General features: G+C 42.4%; 1 protein-coding gene across 1 annotated transcript in view; it reads left to right on the top strand.

Annotated features, from left to right (window-relative positions):
* The window catches only part of NPSR1 (neuropeptide S receptor 1), a 169,973-nt gene that overhangs the window by 130,984 nt on the left and 19,290 nt on the right, over positions 1 to 19,699 (top strand). Inside the window, exons 4-5 of the mRNA XM_003930733.4 lie at positions 3,495 to 3,588; positions 13,263 to 13,464. Coding sequence (XP_003930782.1) covers positions 3,495 to 3,588; positions 13,263 to 13,464 — 296 coding nt within the window. The remainder of the gene's footprint in view (positions 1 to 3,494; positions 3,589 to 13,262; positions 13,465 to 19,699) is intronic.

Below are 19,699 nucleotides of genomic sequence, written 5' to 3'. Positions count from 1 at the left end.
GATTAGGTTAGCGATCTTAAAACAGGGAGATTATCCTGGTTTATCCCACCGAGTCCCAAATGCAATCATAACGGGGAGGTAGAAGGGAATGTGACACACAGAAGAGGAAAAGGCAGAGCTTGGGCTGATTTGGCCACACACCAAAGACTGCTGGCAGTCACCCGAAGCCAGAAGAGGCAAGGGACAGATTCTCCCTAGAGTCTCTGGAGGAATCATGGCCTTGCCAAACTTTTATTCTTGCCCAATAGAACTGATTTTGGACTTCTGATCTCCAGAGCTGTCTGAGAATATATTTATATTGTTTTAAGCCACCAAGTTTGCAGTTAATTTGTTACAGCCACCATAGGAAACTAATTAAAATTTCTCCAATTTTATGTTACTCTATCATAGCTTATTTTAAACTTTTAGCTTTAATATATCCCTATAAAGGTAAAAAACAAAAGGGATACCCAAAATACATAACAAAATTGAACATAATGTCTTTCTTTTTACTCTGTCCCTTCGTTCAACTCCCTGAAGTTTCTCCTGAAATGTTTCATAATCACATTTATAATTATTTTGTAAGCATTTCATGTGTTTCCAACTTCATTGCTTACTATAGTTGTTATTATTCCCTCTTCTTTCCTCTTGCTGAATGCTTAATTTTGATTCAATTCTCAATCAGCTGAAGTATGCCAGGAAGAGTATATGATGTTACACTTTCTTCTTTCTTATATATCTGAAAAAATTGTTCTGTACCTTGGCACAGAAATGATATTTACAAAGATCTCATGTCATAACTTTTTTTCAAAACTCTCAACATGTTGTTATACTGCTTTCTGGCATTTATTCTTGTGGAAAAGAGGCATGATAATTTAAGATGTATTTCTTTTAGGTAACCTTTAATGTTTTTTACCCTGCCTAAATGCCTAAAGATGGTTAATCTCTGAAATTAAATACTCTTTTGGATTGTATCTCGAAGTCGGCATCTTTTTATCAACATTGACTGCTCTTCTGGACACTCTTGTTTGTGACTCTTCCTCCTGCTCCAGATTCTGAACTGTGCCTGTCTCCTCCCTCAAGACAGCTACCGAGGCCCAAGACGCTTATAACCTTCTCACCATGATGTTGCACCCCACACATTCCACCATTGCATGGCTTCCTTTTCATCCTCCTCCTCCTCTGTGTGTAGCAGCCTTCATAGTTCTAAATTCATGGATCACATGGAGAAACCCCAGTTTTGTCTAAGTAGACAGTTGTTTGATTTTTGTTTTCTTAAACTTAGTCATCCATGTTCTCTTTCTCTATTTATCACCTTTTTCCCCAAGAGGACAATTTTTTTCCTGTAGTTTTCAGGGAAGCCTTTAATTTCTTTTTTTAACTTTTTTTTCTAACTTTTATTTTAAGTCCAGGGTAATGTGCAGGTTTGTTATACAGGTAAACTTGTGTCATAGGGGTTTATTTTACATATTATTTCATCACCCAGGTAATAAGCTTTGTACCCGGTAGTTCATGATCCTCTCCTTCCTCCCACCCGCTATCCTCCTATAGGCCCCAGTGTGTGTTGTTCCCCTCTGTGAGTCCATGTGTTCTCATCATTTAGCTTCCACTTATATGTAAAAACATGCAGTATTTTGTTTTCTGTTTCTGTGTTAGTTTGCTGAAGATAATGTCCTCCATCCATGTCCATCCATGTCCCTGCAAAGGACATGATCTCATTCTTTCTTATGAGCCTTCAATTTCTAATCATTCCTCAGAACCTCCTCCCTCTGGTGTTTTTCACAACATTCATGCTGAGATGCATTTGTGGAAATAATAAAGAACAACAATGTACTTGATTGTTATTTGTCTGATCCAGAGAAAGAACAAAAAGGCATGAATTCAGAACGAAGGTAGTTGCCAAAAAGAAAGTGAAATAAATACTCACCGTTAGACTTCAGTATACAAGTTACTCTCCTACCCCGTCTGCATTTGATCCTAATGTTACAAAGCAGAAATACAGGTGGACTCTTGGTAGAAATAAGGCTCCAAGGTATCTGAAAAAAAATTTCACCTTGATCATCCCTTCAAATATATTTCATTTAATTACATTCTAAATATGGTCTTCACATAAGATAAATTAACTTCTTAAATCCCAATTTCCTTTTCTGCTAAATATGCCAAAAAAAAAAAAAAAGATGTACACAGATAATTAAGAGGTGTAGGTAAAGTTAATAAAAGTGAGAGTGGAAGAGGAGACACAGAGCCTCAGCCTAATGAAGAGGATGAAAAGGGGGAGCTTTCAGATGGTGTCAGTGCTAATGATGATAAATTATTCAACATTGCACATAGGTTCCCTAAAACGGGAACCCTTCTGTCATCTCTTGACTTCTGCTGATAAAAAGCAAATGAACTTTTTTTTCTAATTATTCTGGAATGTCAATTGTGGCTGAGAAAATTAGTTTAGCTTTAAAAGTCAATTACAAACAAATGTACCATGCAAATGTCAAGAAGGACTGATCCTGAAATATACAGTTTCCAAGAGGCCAAGGGACTGAGTGAGCAAGAAAGAACTGGAAACATTCTCTCATCATGGCCAACAGTGCAAATTCTAGCACCAGGAACCAAAATCTTCTTCCTGGTGTGGAGATGAAACAGGAAAGTTCCCTGGCCCATCCATCACAGGATGTGGGACAGGGGTATAACTCTCTGTTTGGCTGCCTCAAGCTCAAAACCCTTACAGGAGAGGGATCACACAGAAGGGCAGGTGCAGGAGCCAGGGCAAATGCTTTGGGCTTTGGCTCCACAGTAGTGTCTGGAGTGGGTACCTGTGACTCTTGAAGCCCCTGTATTATGGTGCCATTTTAGCTCTGCTGTCTGCAGATGGCTTAAGCATTAACCAGCTCAGTGCCCTCTTGGTACCCAGGTCCTTGTCCATAGCCCAACAAGAATCAGGTCACACGTGGACTTGAAGGATGAATGCAGGAGTTTTATTGAGTGGTGGAGGTAATTCTCAGTGATGGGGAGTTAGAAAGGGGATGGAGAGGGAAGACGATCTTCCCCTGGAATTTGGCAATCCTTCGGCCTGTCTCCTCTCTGGTGGTCCCATGCTGAACTCCTCTTGGCATTCAGACTCTCCTTCTCTTCTCTCCTTCTCTGCCACATCATTCTGCCATTTATCTGCTCATTTCCTCCTGGAGCCTGGGGTTTGGTGTTTATGTGGGTATAGGATAGGGGGATGTGGCAGGCCAAAAGGCAACATTTCAGACATGAAAACAGGAATGCCTGTACTCATTTAGGGCCACTGGTTTCCAGGCTTGAAGGTAGAGTCTTTGCTGGGGAACTGCCCTCTTCTACCCAGTATTTCCCTGTCTCTTGTTTATATCAGAGATTCATTTATTTCTTTCCCTAACCCACCCTCACCACTTCTTTGGTTCACTTCTCGGTTTCTAAATAACACAAGGTTCTATTCTTTCCATTCTGTGCATTCCCTCCCCTCTCTGAAGTGATGAGCCTCTTCCCATTTCTCTCTTTAGGTTGTGCTGCTCTACGCCTCTACCTACGTCCTGGTGTCCCTCAGCATAGACAGGTACCACGCCATCGTCTACCCCATGAAGTTCCTTCAAGGAGGTGAGCTGGCTTGACCAGGTGCTGTTTCATAAAGAATCATCCTTGAGTGAGGGTAGGATCATTTTCACTAATATGTAACTCTTAATAGTAGAGATCTTCCTCCTCTTTCCTTCTCTTCCTTCTCCTCTTCTACCTCTTTCCTTTCTTCATGGGTCTGATTGTCCAAAAAGATGTACAAAAGAAAACTTAGATGCCCAGGAAAATGCTGATGGTTCCCATGAACAGCCCAGAGCCACTAAGGAAGGTAGGTGGCTGACTCACTTTGTGAACATTCACCTTGAAGCTCATGCTTCCATCTTTTTCCTCTCGAGCAGTGTTGACATGCATATGTGTCCAAAGAAATGAACTCTCCCATACTAACTTCTCATTTTCCAGAAACAAATATCTTGTCCTCCTTATCCAAAACCATAGAAAGAATCGGAAAGATATTTTTAATTGATAATCATATTGGGGTGGGGGGAAGGAAACTCTCCTTGATCCAGAAATGGTGAGGGATCCCTAAGAAAAGGAAGCAGACTGGCTGGAGGGAAGGCTGAGACCACACAGCCCACACTACCCCCAGATGATGCTTAAGTGGGATGGGAGAATTCTCAGAGCACTTCCTAAACAGGCTGCATAAATGTGGAGTGCAGGAGAGGACCCAAGGCAACTGACAGGGTGATTCCTGAAGTACAACACAGAGGATTAATCATAGCAAGTTTCCCTGGCTTTGAAGATGCAGAGTGGGGCCCTGGGGAGCACTAATGCCCTAGAGGAAGGGCCAGTACATATTCACAAGACTAGCTGCCCACTGCTCTGCCCACAGTTGGAGCCCACTCTCCTCCATACACCCTGAAGGCAACTAAGAAACCAGTGTTTAACAGCCCGTACTCCCCTTCCTCCGGGTAACTTTGAAAATTGATAGAGAACTTAACAATCTTGACCACAAAAATGAGGTGCAATCAAACATTTAAAATTTAAGCGACAAAATCCAAACTGTAGAAAACAGGTAATACACTTAAAATATCATTCCACAGAATTTGCATCTGGGGAAGCAAATTTAATAGAATTTTAGAATAAGTATAATTAGCGTTATCAAGGATCTGCAAGAAGTGGGGTGAAGTATGGTAATTTCATGTATTATTGACAGCGGTATAAGTAAACACATCTTATTGAAATATAAAATGTGCAGCGCTTTGACATGACTTCTTGGTATCTGCTCTGGAGAAACACGCACATGTGTGCATGTATACATATGTGATGCATATTGTGGCATTGCCTAGAGTAGCAGGAATTCATTGCTACCCTTGGTGTCTCTCAGTGGAGGAACGGTTAACTAGTCTATGAAAGAAGTTTCAGTAGCTTATGCTTATTGATTGCACACTAGGTGTCATTTATGATTCTAAGTGATTTACATGTATGAAATATTTTAATATTCATAACATCTCTTTGAGGTAGGTTCTATTATTATCTGTATTTTATAGTTAATTGCTGTTCCAAGAGTGAAAGTAATTTGCCCAAGGTCACAGCTAGTAAATGCAGGAGCAGGATTTGAATCCATACAGTCTGGGTCTAGCTCTGGTGCCCTCAAATACTATATAGCCGTCTCTCAATGTGGAAGTGGTAGGGCCATGGGAAGTAATATGCATCAACATGAACATATCCATATTATATGCTGAGTGACGAAAACAACATGCACAAAAACCCATGCAGAATGATACCATTAAAGTCAAAAACTCAAAACAAATGCTAGATACTATGTACAGAAAGATAGAGAGGAGCAGAAAGAGAGAACACACAAAAGAGAGCTCTAGGGAAAATGAACAATAATCTGCAAAAACACACACCAACTTGACATTTGACCTCACTTCTAGGGATGGGAGTTAGACTAGTGGTAGTGACCACCACAGGAACTTATATGCAAGGCAGTAATTTTTACATGAAGAACATATTAGTGTGTTGTATGCAATTAAAATTAAGTTATTTTGATCCTACTAAATAAGTACCAGAGGTCTACTGCACAGCGTGAGACATATGAGTGACAATACTAAATAGCAGTCTTAAGAATTTGCTAACAGCCGGGCGTGGTGGCTCGTGCATGTAATCCCAGCACTTTGGGAGGCCAAGGCAGGTGGATCACAAGGTCAGGAGTTCGAGACCAGCCTGTCCAAGATGTTGAAACCCCTTCTCTACTACAAATACAAAAATTAGCTGGGCACGGTGGCACATGCCTGTGATACCAGCTACTCAGGAGGCTGAGGCAGGAGAATCTCTTGAACTTGGGAGGTGGAGGTTGCAGTGAGCCAAGATCACGCCATTGCCCTCCAGCCTGGGTGACAGAGTGAGACTCTGTCTCAAAAAAAAAAAAAAAAAAAAAAAAGAATTTGCTAACAAGGTAAATCTTACATTAAGTGCTCTTACCACAAAAGGAAAAAAACTAAACAAAACAAAACTAAAGGGGGACAGGAAGAAGCCTTAGGAAGTGATGGATATGTTTATGGCATGGCTTGTAATCATGGTTACATGAGTATATACATATTTCCAAACACATCAAGTGGTATGTGTTGAATATGTACAGCTTTTTATATGTCAGTTACATATCAACAAAGTGGTTTAGAAGTTAACTTAACAAATAGAATGTGTACTTGTTTCCTAGGCTTCTTCTTGGTAATTTGACCCGTCTGTTTTGTGAAGGATTGAGGCTTGTACCAAGTTTTCTGGGCACTGTGCAGCCCTAGTTATTATGACAGGGGAGGCAGGGAATGGATGAGGCAGGAGAGATAGGAAGAACGTTTCATGACATAGATATGCAAAGATGTGTCAATGAAGCATCAAACTCTGTAAAATATTGGTAGAGATTTATTCTGAGTCAAAATGAGTGAACATGGTCCATGACAAAGCCCTCAGGCAGTCATAAGAACATGAGCCCAAGGTGATCAGGGTGCAGCTTGGTTTTATACATTTTAGGGAGACATGAGACTTCAATCAAACACATTTAAGAAATACATAGGGTTGGCCCCAAAATGGCAGGTTGGATAGGGTGGGGTGGGGTAGGTAAGGCTTCCAGATTATAGGTAGATTTAATTGTTTTCTGGTTGACATTTGGTCAAATTTATCTAAAGACCTGGGAGCAATAGAAAGAAACGTCTTGAGTTAAGATAAAGAAATGTGGAGACCATATTTCTTATTTGCAGAGGAAACGTTCAGGCTGTAGGCTTCCAGTGTGAGAGACTAGGTTGTAAAATGTTTCTCATCAGACTTAAAGTCTGCGTTGCTGTTAATGTTGGAGGGATACAATGAGACATGTCCGACACCCACTTCCCAGCATGGCCTGGAACAGCCTCTCAGGTTATGTTTTAAAAGAGCCTTGGCTGAGGAAGAAATTCATTCAGATGGTTGGAGGGCTTTCTAACTTTATTTTTGGTTTGTGATACAGTTGTTTGTTTGTTTGTTTGTTTTAAGACAGAGTCTTGCTTTGTCACCTTGGCTCGAGTGCAGTGGCTCGATCTTGGCTCACTGCAAATTCTGCCTCCCGGGTTCAAGTGATTCTTATGCCTCAGCCTCCTGAGTAGCTGGGATTACAGGTGTGCACCTGTAATTAACCACGCTTGGCTAATTTTTGTATTTTTAGTAGAGATGATGTTTCACCATGTTGGCCAGGCTAGGCTCAAACGCCTCCGCTCAAACAATCCACCTTGGCCTTCCAAAGTGCTGGGATTACAGGCATGAAACACCGCACCTGGCCCGTGATACACTTATTTTTCCATCTCTTTGTTTATGCCTAGCAGGCTTCAGAAAGAATGGAATGTGGTGGGCAAAAGAATATTGACACCTAAGAATTTTAAGGTGAAGAAATAGAAGTGAAGGAAAAATAAATATAGGAAATTACATGAGGGAAGTCCCAGGAAACTTGTCAGAGGCGAGGACTTGAGACCCATAGCCAAGAGGGTGACCTGATGGATTACGTTTCACCAAACTCACTGGGTTAAAATTAGCTGTTTGTTCATGGAAAATATGTCTAGTTCTGGGAGATACTGTCTAATATCATGAACAGTGTCCTAAATTATCAGAAAGGAAGCAATTAACATTAGAGTGCTTTTCTAAAGATGTAAAACAACTTATTTCCTCACTACAAAATGAAGAGGCTCAACATAGGGTGCTTGGAAAATCCTCATCATCCATAGCTTCTGGGAAAGATGAAGCTTGGAAGCAGACATTAGGCAGCTCCCTTCCTCTGGGCAGTACCAATAAAAGTCACTGAAGAAATGTAAAAACAGGAGGAGACCTGCATCTGGAATGAGAGCCAAGGAAAGAAGCCATCCAAATACCAGAAACTTCAAAGAATTCCCAGCACACGAGGGAGCAGATTAAACACGGAAGCCAAGTGTCAATGCGTAATTCAGCCCCTGGGAGCACTCCCTGGCCTTGCAGAGGATGAACTGATCCTCACAGGTTTATAGGGTGATGGCAGCCCGTGAGAATGAGGCACAAGAGATTCCAGGAAACAACGCAGGAGTCATGTTAGTACCGCAGCTTGTCAGAATGTAAGGGCAGCTGTGAGAGGCAGGGTTCAGGGTTTATGCGACTCAGCTAAGAGAAAGCCGTAGAAAGAGGAGATTTCCCAGAGAGTAGCAGGGCTGTCTGCGGAGAGCCATGGAGCCGGGACAAGCCAGGAGAGAGTCAGACGCAGCTGTCCAGGCACAAGGCAATGGCCGCTAACCTGAGGGGAGGCCATCTTTTATTTATTTTTTACTACTATTTACCGAAGCGGTATTTTTCTTAGCCAGCAACTCCAGAAAAGTTGACAATTTTAAAGCTCTTCACCAAGGATGAATATGAGAATAATTAGAAAAATATCAAAATAATAAAGATAAATATGCAGTGTCATATTAAAACATTATATAAAACTTTGATAATTAAAACAATATAATAGTGGAACCAGAATAACACATATAAATCATATGAAATTTCAACTCAGCTATCTGGCCATTTTTTCAAAAGATTAGATCGCCACCTACCATGGCTAAGAACAAAGTAAATTTTAGTTGGATTGAAAAAAAGAGCACTTTAAACATAAAAGGAATAAAAGAATATTTGAGTAACACCTTCATAATTTCAGTGAGGAAAAGGCCTTCCCAGGAATCACACCAAAAGCAGAAACAACAAGGGGGAAAAAGTTAAATTATTTATATAAAGAATAAATATCCATAATCAAACTTAAAAAGCAAAATTACAAATGGGAAATATTTTTATATAACAGGCAAGAACAATATCCTTTTTATAAAGAAGTCAGGCAAAGAAATAAAAACATTCTAATTGAGTAAATGGGCAAAGGGCGTGAACAAACTATCAAAAAATAAAGAAACCTAAATGACACCGGCTGCTGTGGTTTACGCCTGTAATCCCAGCCCTTTGGGAGGCTGAGCTGGGTGGATCACTTGAGGTCAGGAGTTTGAGATCAGCCAGGCCAACATAGTAAAACCCAGTCTCTACCGAAAAATACAAAAATTAGCTGGGCATGGTGACACACAACGGTAATCCCAGCTACTCGGGAGGCTGAGACACGAGAATCACTTGAACCTGGAAGGCAGAGGTTGCGGTTGAGTGGAGATTGCACAACTGCACTCCAGCCCTCTAGCGTGGGCAACAGAGCGAGACTTCATCAGAAAAAAATTAAAAAAAAAAAGAAAGAAAATGAATAGAAAAGATATAGAAATGTTCCTTTTGACTATTAATTAAAGAACTGAGAGATTAAACATTTGGATATAAAATGTTACCAACCACATAACAGGATTAAAAGGAAGAATTATCAAAGTGTTAGGAGAGTATAAAGAAATGGGTACTTCTGTAGTTATAGTGAGAGCCATGAATTGTAGATACTTTTGAGAGAAATGTAACAGTATTAGTCAAGTTTATAAATCTTCTAAGAGTGTATCCTAAGGAATAACTAGAACTGAGAAAATAGATGCATATAAATTATTTATAATGAAAAATAATGGGAAATAACTTAGATAGTAATAGGCTATTGATAAAATTGAAGTGTGACGATTGGAAAAAATGTCATTTATCAGTGCTTTTCCAATTGCACTTCCCACACTGACCCCCAGAGGGCTCATTTTTTCTGGTCTGCCCAGGACAGGTCTGGGAGCTGCTGGCTGTCTCAGTTTGAGTTGAGGATACCTGAGCTTTCTACACGTTTCTATACTAGGTCCAAGATAAAATTATACTTGAAGAAAGGATCTTACTACCAGAAAAAAAAAAAAAAGGTCATTTGTACAGGTCACATTTCTTAACAGGAAAAGATGGTCATGACAGGCTTTTCGGAGGAAAAAATTAGTTTACAAGGTAGCATCTGTATCATGATCTCATCTTTAAATGTGTAATCTATGTATTATATATACATGCGTTATCAAAATTTAAACTTGCTGTTTCTAGATGGTGCCACTATGGAGTTCTCTTCCTTTTCGCTTATTTTTATTTGCTAGTATTTCTGTAATCAATGTGTGTAACTTATACGATTTTTAAAAAGATAAATGAGTTACATGGAAAAGGGGAAGGCTAAGCCGCAGAGAAGCGCAGAGCTGGACAAGAGCACAGGCAAGAGGGGGTCTGACTTTCCATGGGGGAGAAACACGAGCCAGTCCACCTCATATGCAAACCGCATTTCCTCTGTTCAGTCCTGGATCCTTCAGCCCTGAGAAATCACTCTTCATGGCACATGGGCCCAGCTGCCTAGAAGGCCACCAGTCTCCCTGCTGTGGCAGCCACATCACAGCCTAAGAGAGTGGGGCTTTCCCAGCATAGCCCAGCTCCAGTATGAGAAAAACAGCTCCAAGCCTGTACCCTGGTGGGCCTTTAGGGAAACATCTTTGGAGACCTTGGTAGGGGAGATCCTAAAGCATGGTGCTATACTCCTTTAATCTGTTTCCCTGTGCCTCCCTCGCAGAAGTGAATGCAGTAGATCCATCAAGTGGGAACCCGGGTGGGGACCAGGAGTGACATGTTGCCCTTAACAGTACCCTGGAACCTACAGAAGGAGATGACATTCGAATTCCAACAAGTGAAAGAACAAGAGCACAGAGGCCAGCTATTAATGTCACCCAGGTCCATAGAAACCCATCAGGCTTCACACCCTCACCATCAAGAAGAATCCCCTCCAGTACCATCACCTGCCCTATTAACCCCACCCTGCTTCTTTCCTGATCTGAACTCCCACTGCTTCTCTCTACCCCGGTTTTTCTCTATTCCTTTAGGGACCAGCTCCCCTATACCATCAACTTCCTAACGGGAGGCTCCCTCCACCACCTGCCTCCTGAGGTGGCCGATTTCCTTAAGACATCTCAAGAGCATGCTCCTCAGCCTTCTGTCTTAGGTACCTCATGGCCTGGTGGTGGTGATGACATTTTCCTACCTATCCAGGCCACCTCAAGGCCATTTCTCCTTCAGTATTGCCCACTCTGTTTCCCTGATGCTCATGCTATGAGTCTAGACTACCTTCTACAACGCCTCCCTTCTGTGCCCATGTGGCCACAACTCTCATCCAGTGAAGATGTTGACACTATTCTCAGTCTCTCTTTCACCTTTCATACTGTCCTAATCACAGGTGACTTGATGTCTGCATAAACTATGTCTAGTGAGAGGGCTTCACACAGTGACTCACAGAGCTTGACATGTTTCCAGTATTTGAGAGCATTGTGGATCAATGACTACCTCACACCTGAGAATGCTGAGGAGAGGCTGGTTGGCGCTGTGGTCCTAGCCGTGAGGGCCCATGTAGAACTGGCATCGCAAAGTTTGCCTGAGGCTGTCTTTAAAAAGATCCTGCCCCAGACATTACTGCCAGAGAGTAAGAGGCCTCAGGAGGAAGAAGCTGGAGGTCACCAGGGAGGGGTGGAAAGCCACTGCCCAAGTCAAGCCCAAGTCAACCAGACACACTCCTCAGGAGAATTTCCAAAGGACCCAGAAAAGTTCCTTAGGGGACCAAGAGTCAGCTTTGGAGGCAGCCAGGCACAGAGAGCACAAAGCCATCTGATGACAGCACCAGGCAAGCGAGAACTGTCCTCTTCCTCCTCTGGGTTCCCTGTACCCCAGCTCTGGAGAGACCCCAACATGGTTAGCAACCTGGGGGAGGAGGAGGAACAGCAGATGGGGATAGAGAGTGGAAGGGCCGGCCCCCCTGCCCAGATTCCAGCTTCCTCCCTGAAGCAAGCCCACCTAGAGAGAAAAGACTTAACTTGAAATGATCTTGGGAATTTGGGGGTTTTATTGTTATCTAGAATAAAACAATGTTTTTGTTAATTACATAAAAATGTGTATTACTAATTTGTATGCAATTAACTAAATTGACACAATGTTTACCACTTAATGTGTCTGTCACCTATGAGTCGTCACTGACACAAAGGGGCTTAAGTTTCCAAATGTGGGCAGGAAAACCACTCCTCCATTCCAGTGGATTACTGGTTGCAAGTAAAGAACAGGAAAGACCTTAATCGGATTGCTATTATAATTCTACCCCAAGACTCTTGCTTGCTCAGTGGGCCAATAACAACTCTTTTCTACACAAATCTAATATGTCTTTCCAGTGCATACAATTCAGCAAGAACAGGACCCTAGATATTATTCTCCTAAATATTTTGGGTTTGAGATTTTTGTAGAGTCCGTAGTTTCCTCTAGATTTTTCTCACTTCTTGTAGCTCCTTGACCACAGCCAACACACCGTTCAACAACACCACTGACTACATTCCAACCCCACCCAAAGACACACTGCTTTCCAAGTTGAAAGTAGTGGAGCAAGGTGGCCTTCTGTTTCTGGAAGAAGGTCCCAGGGACAATCAGCACAGAAAGCACAGCTAGGTGAGGGATTGAGGCAAGAGCTTCAACAGCTTGTTAGAAAGCATCACATCATAACAACAAGTGTATTTTAAAGGTACTAGCTTATATATGAATTATCTCTCTCCATTCCCATCATAACCTGCTGAGGTTACCAGAACAGGTACTTTTTATACCAATTTAAAGAAAAGATGAGGCTGAGACTGCATGGTTTAGCCAAGGAGAGAATATTGGAACTGAAATCCAGTGTGCAGACATAGCTACCAGGTTTCTGGGCTGGGTTTGAATGAGCCCCATTCTCCAGATCAAAGTTCAGTGTTCTTTTTCTGCCTTATAAGTCCATTCATTTTCCTACCAAAAAAAAAAAGAAGAAGGTTCCTTCCCATTTGGCAAATAACTGTCGAAAACTGTCCCAGTGCTTTGCAGTGCTGGGTACAGTGAAAGGATGCCACACAGACCAAAGCCTGTAGCCGTGCCTGGTACCAAGAGACTGACTGTGTGTGGGTAGACACAACTCAGCATTTGCACTGCAACTAACCAGATGTACATGGCACAGACTGAGCTCCCTAACACTGCAGAGATGGATTCATCCACATCTCAAGTCAGATGGGTAAATCAGAAAAGAAGAAGCACCAACCTTAGGCCAGGCAATGTGCTAGCTTCTGTTCAAGCTTCCCTCTCTAATCTTCCCATTGACCCTGTATGCAGGTACTGTCTCACTGTTTACATATGAGGAAACTGAGGCACTGGGAGGTTCTGTGAGGTCCAGGGTGGCTGCCCCATGGTGATCCTTTTCTATAACAGACTCCACTGTGCTCTCGAAAATGGTTGTCACGTACCCAGGCATCCCTCTTTCCTTTGGGCAGAAAAGCAAGCCAGGCTCCTCATCGTGATTGCCTGGAGCCTGTCTTTCCTGTTCTCCATTCCCACCCTGATCATATTTGGGAAGAGGACACTCTCCAATGGTGAAGTGCAGTGCTGGGCCCTGTGGCCTGACGACTCCTACTGGACCCCGTACATGACCATTGTGGCCTTCCTGGTATACTTCATCCCTCTGACAATCATCAGGTAAGAAGCTATCATGCCAGGACCACACAGAGTGGGGAAAGGTGGGCTTTCCTGCTTCACCAGCTGCTGCTTTCCTCCCCTGCAGGCTCGTTTTTCCTAGTGCTTTTGGGGGAATTGGCCAGGCCTCAAGATTTGATCAATGGCTACCATGGGCTAAGCCTAGTTTCTTCAAAGTACAGTAAGGAGAAGGGAATTAACAATTACTGATATATACTACAGGGCATCATGCTAAATAGCTAACAATTACTGCATTAGCCACAATACAACCCTGTGAAATAACTACCATTGTCCCAATTTAATGAATAATAAAACTCAAGCTCAGAGTGGTTAAGTAACTTACTCAACATAAAACAAGATTGAAATCCAGGTTTTTCTGATTTCATACCATATTATTTCTCTTATATCTCACAGCCTTTCAAATACAAGGCAAATACCAGTTTTAGGGATTTTGTAAATGAAAAGATAGAAATACCTAAAACAAACAACATAAAACTCAGTATGCACTAATATGCTAAAATGTGTATGCAGTGGAGTCAGATAATGGCAGGGAATATATTTTGGAAGCCACCATTGAAGGAGGTAAGGATTCAGGTAGGATAAGAGGGAAATATGGGAGTGAGTATGAAGGCAGAGTGGACAGGTAGGTAGTGCCAATGGAACAGAAGTTGGCAGTGAGCTCCTTCCGGTGGTCGGAGGAGGCTTAATTGTGAATGGCCTTGGCAACAAAGTCATAGGATGTCCTGTGTCCTGCAGCCAATGGTAAGCCATAGATGGTCTTTCAACAGAGATTAGCACAACAGCCTGGTCAAGGTAGGGTCTCACCTGGCCGCGTGGCAGGATCACCCTCTGAAATGGGCTCTGTATGTGTGGATGGGGTGGGAGACTACAGGGAGAGACCTGGCACATTGCATGTATTCTTAGGCCATGGTGACCCTACACCTTTTAAGTGCTTCTAAGCCTGCCATAGTGTGTCATATAACACATCGTGGGCAAAGGAAGATCATCCTTTGTTTTCGATAGTGTAAAGAGAGCTGTGATAAAAATCCTTGTACTTAAAATTGTACATGAGTCTCTGGTTATTTCCTCATAACTCATTCTAGAGGAATTACTACATCAAAGGTCTGGATCCAAGAGGATGCACATTTTAAAACTTCTGATGCATAGTCACAAGCTGCCCTTGAGAAAAGGTTTATTGCTTCTTGGCCCTTTAGCTGAGATTAGTTGTGGAAAACGTATATTCTGGGCAACACCATACAAGGGCTCTTGCTTTCTGCTCCCCAATCTGATGGAATGTAGTGCTATTTTCTTATTAAATCTTTGCCAACCTAAGAGTTTAAAAAGTGTATCATTGTTTTAATATGCATTTCTTTAATTATGAAGCTGGTGGCATGCTTTTCAAGTGTTTTCTGATATTGTGGGAGTCATCTTTTTTGCTTATTGTTTATCTTTAGTCTCATAGAATACTAAAGCTGGGGGAAATGTTATCCGTCATATGGTCAAATCCCTGAATTATTCATAAAAGTAGACTTAAGGCTAAAAGAAGCTAACTGCCTTGCTCCCCATCAGAGATTGAGATGGGCAAGCACCGAGTAACCCCAATAGCCAGCCCAGCAGGCTTTCTGAGATGGGGTGTTGTCTAGTCATCTCTGCTGAATGGACAATTAACACCTACACTTTATTTCAACTTACTGTCCTCTACTTCATCAAGCTGAGCTTGAGAGGAAGCTTGACAAAGAGAAGGTTATTTAGACAACCATTCAAGGTAAGTCACAGCACGTAGGAAGGGGCCCATGGCAGAGGAGACAGGCAAGTGAGCCACAACTGTCAGAGAGCATTTGGAAGGAAGCGGCTTGTGTCATCCCAAGCAACTGAGGCATCGATTTCAGTCCCAGTGCATGTCCTAGCTTCACTGCTGATTGATTTCCTATCAGCTCAAGAAATGATGGCCAAAATCCCTGCTCAGCAGAGTGGATGCTGCAGCACGTGGACCACACAGCTCAGGATGTCCTGTATCGATGATTTCCCCATTAATTTGGGCTTTTTTTTTCCCCCACCAGGACTTCGCCTCAAACTTGCCTACAGGCTAGCATGTTTTTTTAGTGTCCTTGAAAGGGCAAAATACAATGTGTTTGCTGATTGATGGAAATAATTTCAAAAGCTGGTTTCCCTCAGCTCTCATCAAGCTAAGGCCTCTGTAAGGCCGGCTCCTAGCTCCTTGCTTCCAGCTGCGGTAGTCATGAAAACTCAGCTGTGACCTCCAGCCATCCTTGAGCTTCTCTGAAGCATTTCCTACCTGACAAGAGACTGCCCTTCTATCACTTTCCCTCTTCCATGGCTCCCCCTGGTAAAGAATGAAGTCACTGGGGGACTAACATCCTCCACCTCCTTCAGCAACAACTTTCTTCTCTAACAAGACCAGGTCCCCGGGGGAATTTTGTGAGGAACTTGTTTCCAACTAGTACCTGACATAGGTACTACAATTTCATCTCAGAGATAAGGTTCAATTCTTATTTTTTCTTTATTATCTATATTCTGGCCCCCTGGGCTCAATTCTCTGAGTAAGGTTAAATTCTTCATTTGAAGCTTAAACAGACAAAGAAAATGGCTCAAGGAAAGTGTTCACTCATGTTGTTCATCATGCCTCATGCTCTTCATGCATGCTACATCTATATATATATATATCTTTACCAAATTGATAGAAAAAACATATCATAGTTGTTTTATTTTGCATTTCTTTAATTACAAATGAGATTAAATGTATTATATATGCTTATTGTCATTTTTGTTTGTCTAAAGTACTTATTAGATTGGTGCAAAAGTCATTGCGGATTTTGTCATCAAAAGTAATGCCACTTTAATTGTTTAAATGTTTTTATTTTCTTTATTCTCTATCTTTAGAGGTAGTTTTTATACAATAACCTTTCCCTTTTTGCACATGTTGCAAATATTTCTCCTGATTGTCATTTGTCTCTATATTGAGTATGTTTTATTTTGTTTTTGGTTATTAATAATGGTGATTGGCATAATGAAGAAAAAAGGGGAAAGCACAAATAACTACCTTAGTGGCTTTTCTGCCATGAGTACTTCATTGTTTTACTTACTGCCTAGCTTCATATGTATTTAGTATCTGCTAGGACAAGATCCACTTGTCTTTTTCAAAGATTCCCTGCCTGCTTCATGGTGAGCTGCTGACCTCACCTGCACTCCCAGCTCCAGCCATGGAACAAACACCCCTCTCACCCATGTGCATCACCCCCATGCCTGAACACTATGCCAAACTCACCTTGCCTTGCTTCTGGCCAATTAGCTCGCATCCCTTGTGTCTTATTTCCAATACCAACTCCACAGTAGAGTTGCCCTTGCCAACCCTGGACCAAGAGGTACCTCAGGTCCTCACTCCCTAACCTCCAATCTCACTTTGTCCATGTACTTATCTAGACTATGTGGTAGTGTGACTGTATCTCATGAGTGCAGGGTATGCGACCTTTTTGTTTCTGGATTTCACATCCAGCACACATTAAATATTAGTGTAAATATTAGATTGAATGAATAACACAATAAATTGCACCTAACAACAGATCTGTCATGTCACCCTCTCTATTCTCTCTTTCTCTCCCTTTCTCTCAGTCTCTCTCTTTCATGCACAAACACACACACACACACACACACACACACACACGTGTGCATGTGTGTACACGTCCTGCTAATATAAAAATTTCTGGCCATCTTATGCCCAGATCCATTTTTGGCATTTGATAGCTCCTCCATAAATATCTGTGAAAGAAAGGAAAAAAGGGAGAAAATAATGAGTAGAGGGAGAGAGGGAGAGAGAGAAAGAGAGAGAGAAGCAGTCGTATTGTTGGTGGCAAACTCTCATGAGAACAGTGTATGAATAAAGATTTAGCTGTTCCATCATCCACTAAATCAGGCTCCCAGAAGTTGAAACCATAGTGACTGACAGCAAAGGCAATACGTTGTTTTTCTGGGTCAAAACAACAGGAGTTGTTTTGAAATTCACTTGATGTAACTGTCTAACTGTTGCTGGGGAGGTTATTAGCCTCAGTGTAATTGCTTTACTTTAGCTGTGCTTATTTTCTTCCTACCTAATTGATTTCTCATTCTCTTATCATTGTCATCTCTGTAAGATAAAGGTATAAGCAGAAGAGAATCATGGCCAACAACTGAAAAAAATAAGTGGAAAAAAGCACATTAGTCATGGATCATTGATTTGTCACATGTGAGAAAACTTTATTTATTTTGCTTAGGAAATGGGATCACACTGTGGGAAAGCCCCATGCCAGGTCAGTGCAGCCCTGTGGATGGAATACATGGCCATTGTGGGTAAAAGGGCCCCAGGGACCTGGCCGGCACTGTCTATGGGCATGCAGCCCAAGGTCAAAGAGGATTACAGGGCCCTAAGTCAATCCATCACATTAGGAAGGGAAAGCACACCGGTGCTGGTATTGATGTATGTATCATGAGATACAGTGAGACCTTGTCTCTACAAAAAGACAAAGTGACACCATATATGTATACATAAAATTAACCAAGAAGTACAAGAGGTGTGTAGCCCTACATTCCTAAATTACGGAAGATGGTTGTAGTTGAATTTCCAGCATCTGTTCCACTTTCGCTCTCAGCCACTCACAGCAACTCCTCCCTTCACCATGTGAATAGTTCAGGAACGGCCATGTGATCCCATTTCAGCCTGAATGATCACTCTCGTCTGCATTTAGAAAATCTTTTTATATTTCAGATCTCAGCTGATACTTCACTTCCTCTGGGAAGACTTTCTAACCCACCCCCCCAACTAAGTCAGGGCCCCTATTATACACCCTTGTACCACTTGCATTGTATCTACATAGCACTTTACTCCTTTGCAATCGTATTTTACTTGTGTCCTCATTTTGTTATTAATTCTTTCCCTAAGATGTGAGCTCCATGAGGAATGAGAACTTGTCTGTTTTGCCTACCATGGTATCCACAATAGTTCATCCAGTTCCTGGGACAAAGCTGGTGCTCAAATAAATATTGCAAAATTAATTAAAGAAGGAGAGAGACACTTTTGGCCAGGAAGAATCCTTAAGGGTCTTGGTAAGAGGAAAGAAAAAGGGGTATTATCAAACAAAAGGCCAGTTATCCCTCACCCCTTCTCCCCATGCTTGGCCATGCACAGGCGTATAGCCCTGCTGAGACCTCCAGAGCACAACTTCACGTCACCCTCAAGCCCCACAAGGTAAGGTCAGGAAATCCAGCTGGCTTTCCCGAGGTGAAACCTTAGGCCCTCTCTGACTCTGAAGGTCTACAGCTCCAAGGCAGTGATGGGCATCTTTCAAGTCCCCAACCCCATACTGAGCCTTGAGGGGGTCAGGACGGGGGCACTTCCGGTTTGATAGAGCACGCTTTGTCGTGCCTTGTGGGGAGAGTGAACTGTTTGTCCTGTTTCCTCGACACTTCCTGCACGTGATCCAGAACCAAGGCTCAGGATCTGGCCTCAGGCGTTCTCCTGGATGTCTGCAGGTCTTGCCCTGGTGGCTCGCACTCCATGTTCTGCCACCATCACACTACCATGAGCTGCCCCTATGAAGGAAGTGAAGGAAACAGGCCTGTGTTGGATCCTCTTCTAGGAAGTCAAGAAATAAACCAGCCAGGTGCAAGAAAAGGGGCACTCTTCTCAGTCTGGGCAGTCCTTCAGTGTTCAGATTTCTAAGAAGCTTCAAGAAAAGCTAAACTCATCTCTTTAGAGAGTGAAGATAGAGCAAAGACATGGAGGAGGTTATAACCAAGATGATGAAAATGCTTTTCCTTAGTTCTGTTTATGAGAAGGAGCTATTCTAGGTCCACTCAATCCTAAAGACATGACTGCCATTGACAGGCTTAAAGGAATGAGTGTTCTGCCAGCCTAGGGGTCCCAAGGAAGCTGGAACTGATTGCCAGGGAGAAAAGGGCAGTTCAAGAAGGCTTCATAGCAAGTTGATGTATGGATGATGGACTAAAAAAAGACGAAATTGCACTCCAAAGAGAGGGAAAAGCAGGCACAGAGAGATGGGAAGCACTGGAGCTCACATTCATCCAAAGTGCATAGGAGTTATGGAGTCAGGGTTGGTTTGGTTGGCTAACCAACACAGGGAGAGGTGTCGAGAGACACTGGATATAGGAAGCCAGGAGGGTGAGGATGGTGGAGGAATACTGTGAGAGGCTTGGATACCCTGCTGAAGAGACTGGATAGCATCTT

The sequence above is a fragment of the Saimiri boliviensis genome, chromosome 10 (genome assembly GCF_048565385.1).
Source record: "Saimiri boliviensis isolate mSaiBol1 chromosome 10, mSaiBol1.pri, whole genome shotgun sequence".
NCBI classification, from domain to species: Eukaryota; Metazoa; Chordata; class Mammalia; order Primates; family Cebidae; genus Saimiri; species Saimiri boliviensis.
This window is presented reverse-complemented; position numbering and strand designations above follow the sequence as displayed.